This window comes from Osmia bicornis, chromosome 8 (assembly GCF_907164935.1).
Source record: "Osmia bicornis bicornis chromosome 8, iOsmBic2.1, whole genome shotgun sequence".
In the NCBI taxonomy this organism is placed as follows: domain Eukaryota; kingdom Metazoa; phylum Arthropoda; class Insecta; order Hymenoptera; family Megachilidae; genus Osmia; species Osmia bicornis.
In genome coordinates, this window is record NC_060223.1 from 9,912,797 (window position 1) to 9,921,135 (window position 8,339).

The 8,339-nt window shown below is 39.9% G+C and overlaps 2 protein-coding genes across 5 annotated transcripts; one reads left to right on the top strand and one right to left on the bottom strand.

The window, feature by feature from the left end:
• Nucleotides 1–145: 145 nt before the first annotated feature.
• LOC114879924 lies at nucleotides 146–7,154 on the bottom strand. Its single transcript, XM_029195345.2, has 10 exons — nucleotides 6,128–7,154; nucleotides 5,519–5,834; nucleotides 2,150–2,276; nucleotides 1,896–2,000; nucleotides 1,710–1,832; nucleotides 1,432–1,571; nucleotides 1,223–1,375; nucleotides 935–1,159; nucleotides 552–821; nucleotides 146–476 (listed from the first exon to the last, which is right to left on the bottom strand). The coding sequence occupies exons 1-10, from the start codon at nucleotides 6,323–6,325 to the stop codon at nucleotides 154–156; spliced, it is 1,980 nt and encodes a 659-aa protein (XP_029051178.2). The 5' UTR covers nucleotides 6,326–7,154; the 3' UTR covers nucleotides 146–153.
• Nucleotides 2,221–5,498, top strand: LOC114879927. 4 transcript variants are annotated; one of them, XM_029195350.2, is made up of 11 exons: nucleotides 2,221–2,307; nucleotides 2,421–2,568; nucleotides 2,644–2,764; nucleotides 2,833–3,178; nucleotides 3,260–3,552; nucleotides 3,674–3,839; nucleotides 3,903–4,117; nucleotides 4,235–4,414; nucleotides 4,561–4,705; nucleotides 4,770–4,868; nucleotides 4,942–5,498. In XM_029195350.2, the coding sequence occupies exons 7-11, from the start codon at nucleotides 4,008–4,010 to the stop codon at nucleotides 5,191–5,193; spliced, it is 786 nt and encodes a 261-aa protein (XP_029051183.2). In that variant the 5' UTR covers nucleotides 2,221–2,307; nucleotides 2,421–2,568; nucleotides 2,644–2,764; nucleotides 2,833–3,178; nucleotides 3,260–3,552; nucleotides 3,674–3,839; nucleotides 3,903–4,007; the 3' UTR covers nucleotides 5,194–5,498. The 4 variants fall into 4 exon arrangements, with proteins under 4 accessions (XP_029051183.2, XP_029051184.2, XP_046142643.1 ...); XM_029195351.2 differs by having other exon boundaries at nucleotides 2,838–3,178; XM_046286687.1 differs by lacking the exon at nucleotides 2,221–2,307 and having other exon boundaries at nucleotides 2,350–2,568.
• Nucleotides 7,155–8,339: the final 1,185 nt, after the last annotated feature.

An 8,339-nucleotide genomic window follows, 5' to 3' on the forward strand; every position in this document is an offset into this window, starting at 1 on the left:
AAACGTCACCCTGTAAATTCATCCATCTTCTGATTTAAATGAAAAAAGAAATTTCTGTTCGAACGAACTGGCTATTAGTTTAATTAGCGGTCGGATTTTGAAAGGAACGGTGTCATAGCAGCGAGGGTGGATGAATGAAAGAAATTCGGGACGCTACGCGATGGAAATTCCGCGAGAGTTTCGAGGCATCGAGTGACATCGAGGGCTATCGAGGACGTAGCCCTCGAGGTGCTCGTTGTCGACCTCGTCGTTGTATTCGACGTCGTACGCGTCTAGGTCCTCGGCATCTTCCTCGTCGTCGCTCTCTTTGATGATCCCGAGCCTCTTCGCCACGTTCTTCACGTTGTTGATGACCTCCTCTTGCACCAGATTAAAGCTCATCGCCAGCAAAGCAATTCCAAATAGCAAGTACAACGAGCAAACCGCGATCCCTTTGTGAGCGTCCAGCTTATACGCCGGGACGAAATCGCCGAATCCTGAGGCAAACATATACTTTAATCTGTAATTAAATGTTGGAATAAAAATTCGTAGAAAATTGAAGATGTGCTAACCGATGGTGGTGAGAGTGATGAAGCAAAAGTAAGCGGAATCGAGAAATGGCCAGTGTTCCCAGGCGCTGAACAAAAATGCACCACCGAAAATGTAACTGACCACCAGGAACACGCATAACCAGATGGGCACTGGTTTGATGGGCTGCCTTTCCTGGTCCTCGATGTAATACTCGTAATCAGAATCGAATTCATCAGGATACATTTGTCTATGACCGGGATAATTAGCTGGTATCATATCCGGTGCTAATGACTCTCGTCTGTAGGTCCGAGCTGAAATACAATCTCATTAACACTATATTGCCTAATTTGACTAATTTACGATTTTATTGCTATATATATAGAAAAACTTAATTTTTATATAAATACTAATTCCTTCCATTTACCAACGGGGTAGTTGCTTCTGTAACGCTTGGTCCTAATACTCTGACCTCTCCTTCCGTTCTCCATTTCCAAATAAATGGAAGGTGGTCTTAGAGGAGGCGCTAAATTCGTCTTGTAATTAGTGGTAGCGCCTTCCACCGACAGACATCTCCTGGGTAACGACCTACCGGCCAATGGTGCGCGTTTAACGTCGACCTCGGGAGTGTCTGGTTTATTCTCTTTTTCAGCTGCAATTTTATTTTTCTTCGTAACACCTTGCGCAACGTAGCCACCGAAGGTGGCACGCTTACCTTCGTTTCCGGCGGAAGTTTGCCATCGTCGCAGCTCGTTCTCCAGTTCGTCCAAGGCGTATCTGTTGCACAGAACTGCCGAGCGATCGGTGTCGGTGAACGAACGCATCACCAACTTCCTGTCCAGCGATTGCGTGGTCATCTTGGGACTGGCTGAATACGATCGTCGTTTAGATTCGTATAAAATAGTTGTCTCGGAGAAGATTTACCTCTGGTTGTTTTCGGGCTGGACACGGGTAGATCCGAGTACCTGCTGACCGTTGCTGACTTGAATCCGAAATTCGGATTCACCGAGGGATAAGGGCTTGGTCTCTTCTGATCGTTATCCTCGTACCGGCGAGGGTTGTATCTCCATTCAAAGGAATACATTTTATTTTATTTCAGCGAATCGATATTTATATAAAAGGAACAGTCTTCCAAGAGAAACTGGATTTGCAAATATTTTTATTTCGAGATTGTTGAATCTGAAAATATAAAAATTTCATACTTGTACTCCGTGTCGGAGAAGGAGGACCTCGTCATGTAATCGGACAGGCCCAAAGCCGAATCCGCAGACCTCTGACTCATTCTGATGGATCTTCGAAAGGCTCCTCTGCTCGCCCCGTACCGCCTTTCAATATTTATTCTCATTATAAATACGCTTAATTACTTTACTAGGTAAATAGAAAATTACCCTGGCTGTCGAACGGAATGGGATCTTCCGAAATGAGACCTAGGTCGTCTCTTCTTGGTCGGTGGTTTCGTGCATACGTAGCAGCACACCCTCCAGTATAAAAATCTGAAGAATAAATTATAAAAATTATAATCAAAGAATGTTTTCCGTTCCAGTTTCCCATCTCCGTCAGTGGGCTCGTGTTTCATAGGGGACCTTCGGCGTTAACTGCTGATAGAGAAACGTGTAACGTCGCTTTGGGAACGATCGGTTACCTGAAACTCGACGCCATAATGTCCCCGATGTTGGAGAGGCAGAGTAACATCAAGGGAATCCCGAGGATGGCGTAGAATATGGTCACGACTTTTCCGTTCTTCGTCTTCGGGGCGATGTGACCGTATCCTGTCGTTGGGAAACGCTCCATTAGCCTTGCGTAATTTCCCGGGTTACATAACGCGGACAATTAATCCCGAACGTTCCACTCTACCAGGGACGATCGTGGGAAGTTAACCGAACCTAATTTCATTCTTAAATCTTGAATTTTAGATCGCACGCAAGGTCAGGAATGAGAATATTTAGGAAGAAGCTCGAAGGTCGGTTCAGCCTCCAAGAGATTTCGCAACGATCATCAACCATCCATTCTTCGTTAACTCATCCACCAGTCTGGGTCAAGGTCGTTCTACCTTTCGGCAAGGTACGTTTCAACGTTTCCTCGCGATTATTATATGTTCAAGGTGAAGAACTCCGTTATCTTGATGCTTTTAATTAGCGAAGGTAATTCGGTGACTTAAGGGGACCGAGGAAAAGAAAAGAGAGAGTTCAGGAAGAGGAGGAAGATTGATCATATCCGCCGGACGGAGACAAGAATCAATCGATGGAACGCAGAGACGGTGAGAAAAGGTTGCGATTGAATTTCTTTGTTTCGTCCTTTACTTGCAAGGTTTTTTTATTTTTTCAGCGAAGAAGAGTTCCCGCGATTCTGCGAGAGGTTTAATGGAAGAGATGGCAGAAATATGAAGAGCGTAAGAATCGAAGGAAAGGAAATAATGAAGGAGGTGGTAGTTTCCTCTGCTGGAGGAAAAGTGAATTTCCTCGGTGGTCAGAGTCGCACGGTGAAAATGACCTTGATCATTGGATTTTCGTTCGATCGTGGCTTCTTCAGAAACGAGATTACGGGAAGGTTCAAAGTGGCACGTCGTTTCCTTCGTTCTATCGAGAATTTCATCGCGTAATTCAACTGTAATGCGGTTTTCCCTGTCCTTTTAACGTCTCTGACTCGATAACCGTAATGCCTGGGTCAAGTGGTTAGATTTTGTTCCAACACATATCCCAACGTCACCTTGACCAATTTCTTATTAATATTGAATTAATTCAATTTTTTTCAGGGATAAAAAAATAGATTGGCAGTGATCGTTGGGTCTGAATCAGAAACAATATAGACGTCCTTCGTGGCAGAACCAAGTTGCGTGGAAGAATCGTCGTATTACGCAATTTCGCTGGATTTTGTTCAAAAGAAAGAGGCCAAAGAACCACCTGTAATCGGTACACTTCCCCTTCTCGAAGCAACGGATTTTCCCAGATCGAAGGACGTCTGAGAGACACTAGTTTCCATGCGTTACACATTCTTACGTTTCTCTTTTCCTCCTTTTACTCGGACACCTTTCCAAAGTGATGTAAGGTAACAAATGGAAAGCTTGAAATTTGGAAAATAATTATTCCTAAATACCTCTTATTCTATTTATTGAAATATTTGAAAAAACAAAATATCAATCAAAGTAACATCTATAAATTTCCAATAGGTTTAAATTCAGGGCCAATTTCACCATTTCTCTGATAAATCTTTGACCTTTGAACCGTTTACCGAAATTCTTGGCACGATAGCAAGGGTGAATCATCCCTGGGGCGAAAACTGTTGATTCGAGATGGTTATCTAAAGGACCTCGGATCGTGTGTGGAACACAGGAGGTGCGTTCACCTTTCCACGGTGCATATATATAAAGCGACGATTCACTTTCATTCTCGTTTCAGTCGTGTGCCAGTGATATTCGCCGGAGAGGCTGATCAGTGACGCACACATCTTGCGAAACACTCGACCATTTTCTTCTCATCGAAGAATTCTTTTTACCAAAGAACATGAAGTGTTTGTTTTTACTTGGTTGTTTGACTGTGCTTGTCAACTCGCAAAACGATGATTGGGTTTGGAGAAAAGACGAAGAACAACAGGACAGGTTGGATGAAACCGAGTATGTTTTAATTTTTCTTACAATAGATTCAAACGAATACGAAAGAATAAAATGAATTCCGAACGTTGCTCGAGTTTTATATCGAAAAGATTATTCTTTTGTACGTATTTGGTTCAGTTATAGGTACCAGGTGAACGAAAACCCAGCAGATTTCGACCACGAGAGACCTTTGATAGGATTCAGACCACAAAACTCGGGACCTTACGGTCCTAACAGTAGACCCATTGTACCAGCATCGTATCCTGGCAACAAAGGAGTTCTTGTCGGTCCTGGTGGACCGACTGGTATTATAAAAAGGTATTCGTATCTTCCCACTGTTTTCCAACCCAGTAAATCCGTTTCAACATTTCTGCTATACGTTGATTGGTTTTTGTACCATGAAATAAGCAAATTTAATACTACTCTGTAAAAGGTAAATGAATTTCTTCGAATTCAATATTTAGACCCTCCTACAGTGGAAGTATTGAAGAGAGGCCTGTGAATTCTGCTTTCTTGCCATCTTCTATCAAAGATGACACACGATATCAAGATTACGACGTCTGTAGATGCAGATATAGTTTCAATTGCCCTTCTTTTGCTTTGAAATTCGTAAGTGATTTACATAAACTTATTCAGAAAGTTTATATGGATTCTAATTATATTTGTAATCCAGGGAAGTTGTTCCAAGGATAAGAAATTCTGTTGCTTTAACAGCAAAAAGTATCCTGCTTTGGTCTCTGAATTGGGAGGTGGGCAATATCCTCCTCATCGAGTAAGTTCGACAAGAAATAAATTGTAATTATAAAGCAATGACAGAAATGAAACACAGGAAATCCATATTTCAGGGACCACCTCAGAAGTACGGGCCAGCGATGTTCGCGCAATCGGCAAACTATTACGGAAATCGAAGACCACAAGGGAGCTTCTATCCCGGCAATAGATATCCTGGAAATTACCATTCCTCGGGGGAGAGCCCTTATCCAAGACCCCACGGCAACCCTTACGAGGAGAATTACGACTACGACATCGACCTTTACAGTCGTTCGCTAAAGAGAAATCAGACCGATAGCGAGTCAAGCACCAGAGAAAAAGCTTAGGGCACGATTTACAACGAGACATTTCTTATTAGATCGCTTTGTAAGTCTTCTCTCGTTCGAGGAACTTTCAATCATCTCGTTCGACTCTTATGAATGACACGCTCGTGAGGGAGATTCGTTTCAAATGTGAAAAGGAAGGTTTCACATTTTAATTTGATAAATTGGATGTATGGTGATTAGAAGCTAGAGGAGATAAGATGGAAAATTAATTTTTTATGAACGTATATGTAGAATTATCTTAGGAAAAAAAATAGAATACCAAAGACGAGTAACGAAACGTCATATTAAATGATATAAATATTATAAATAAACAATGGAAACTTACCGATAGTTGTGATAACAACGATAGAGTAAAATAGGGCACCAGCAAAAGTCCATTGAATATCATCTTCTCCCTCGCTACCATTCCAGCCTTCTTTCTCCATCATCCACACAAGATTGCTCTCAAAACTCTGCGGAGAAAAATAGGCATACGTTGCAGAGAAATGGTCGTTACAAGCCTTGAGTGATGAAAATGGTACCTTTAACTCTCGCAACGCCTTCTCCGTCCAATTTTCACGAATCAGAACCTCGACTTCTTTCGTGATCTTCCAGAGCTGTTCTGCTACGTTCCCTCTTATGTCTTTGATGTTTCTTTTTATCTATAATGATGAAACAAAGAAAGGAATGAGGATTAAGAGAAACAGAGTGAAAAATAGAAAAGGGGAAAACAAAAGATGAATGCCAACAAGAAATATTGACACAGATAAACATAGAATTAGGATAAAAATAGCAAGAAGAAAAAGAAGAAGAAGAGTAAGAAAGGAAAGGAATATTAAATTAATGAACAGAATAATGGAGAACTCTAGCAATGTTAATATTTAACTTTTAACAAATTTTCAGATACTTCAAGTAACATTTTACAATTCTAAAGGGAAGAAGACCTGAAAAGTACCTCTTTTTCGTGGTTTGCTTCGAGGGCTTCGAAAGCGTACGCTCCGATCACGCAATAAAGCACGACCAACGAGATCAACGACACGTGGGAAAAAACGCATCTGAAGAACTTCCACAAAAGTCGCAGGAACCTGATGCACTTGGAGGGTTTCTCTGCCTCGACCATCAGCTCGAACGCTTCCTGTCGTGAACGTGGCATCGTGCTTTCCACCTCGAAGCACACTCAACTTCTCTTCTCCTCGTCCATCGTGCTTCTCTTCGAATCTTTCTACCTTCGCCTGTTGGATCTTCGATATCTTCCCGTGCCCACAATTCCACTTCAACCAACAACGATCTCTATTTATCACGTTCACGATTGTCGTCTTGATGCGTTGACAACAGAAACACCGTTTCTACTTAGTTTTCGAGCCCTGTTTCATTCGTTTTATTATAGTTCCATGTGTATGTTTTAATTGTAAATGGAAGAATATGTTAGATCATACGATAAATGCGTTGTTTATGTTAAACGTCATAGGCAACTAATGATTTATGCACTAGGAAATGTGTTGTAACTGGTAATGATATTTATGATGATATTTCTGGTTGAATACGTCAAGTCGGGCACGTTGAGGAAACGTTCCTCGACGCGAAACAGCGACGGAACTAACGTAAAACATACGCGTGTTTCGTCCAAAACGAGATGGTCGATTCCAAATTTATCCCACCCATGCTATCGTTGAAATTTCGTCTGGTGGCGACGCTCTATCACCCATCCACCTACAATCACTTGACAAAAACGATTAAATAATGCGTTGTTCGTTAAATTGTAACATCTAATTACCTAATTAAGATTTAAAACAGAAATAGATATTAAAAATTATTCATTAGATTACCGTAGATTTAGAATTGTAAGAATTAAACTTTAATTTAAAACAATCAAAGAGGGAAGAAGTTAGGTTCTGTTTTTATTCATTTGTGTGATCTATTAATTGAAATTAATTAAAAACTTGTAATTGTAGGATAAGTTCTTGAAGTATCCTTCTGAAATAATTTAGAAATAGTGATTTAATGTACATTTATTCAATTTTAAGTCATTTTTCATGTCATCTAAGTGTTTTGTTAAAAATTTCATGCTTTTGTTTGAATTATAATGTATTTATTAGAATAATTGTTTTAAATAAACGTATATCTTCAGCCAAAGTTGCTTATTTTGTAAATAATTTATCCCTTTAGCAATAAAATATCATAATATCATAGAAATAATAGATTAAAAAGATCTTTAGGTATTTTTGAATTTCAAATTTTGGCGCCCTTTTTAAAAATCGTACAGGTGGCGCCATCTAGCGGTGAGCGGCGGAACTAAGAATTTGGAAAATTGCGATTTTCTCAAAAATTAGCAATTTTTCGGCATTTTGGAGGCCAGGAATGCATTCTACGGCCTCGAATTAATAGGAAAAGTGTCCTAACAATCGATTTTACGTCCTAGAATAGAAAATAGAAAAATAGGCCATTTATGGACACACAAATACTAGCGGCGCGTAGCGGCGAAAAGTGGAACTAATTTTAATTAATTTAATATATGGGCCGTGCAATGCTTCACCTTTTTTTGATTTTTACACTTATTAGACAGATTTAGGCGATCATACTGCTAGGATAAAAGCACTAAGGTTCATTTCATTTAATGGGTATAATAAATATCAAGAAAATTAGGTTTTAATTGATTTTAGACGTTGTTCTTTGACCACATGTAAATTAATTCAATTAACAGCCTATTTATTTTAGATTTAGCATCGTTACTTAATTTAATGAACCTTTAACGTCTCAGTACGTGCCACATTAGGGATTAAAAGGTCCAAATAAGCCTGAAAATCGAAAAAAGCTGAAGCATTGCACGGCCCATATATAAGATTAATTGAAATTAGTTCCACTTTTCGCCGCTACGCGCCGCTAGTATTTGTGTGTCCATAAACGGCCTATTTTTCTATTTTCTATTCTAGGACGTAAAATCGATTGTGAGGACACTTTTCCTATTAATTCGAAGTCGTAGAATGCATTCCTGGCCTCCAAAATGCCGAAAAATTGCTAATTTTTGAGAAAATCGCGATTTTCTAAATTCTTAGTTCCGCCGCTCACCGCTAGATGGCGCCACCATTACGATTTTCAAAAAGGGCGCAAAAATTTGAAATTCAAAAGTGTTATAATTCAATACTTCCAGTTTATTTAATTTATTACAT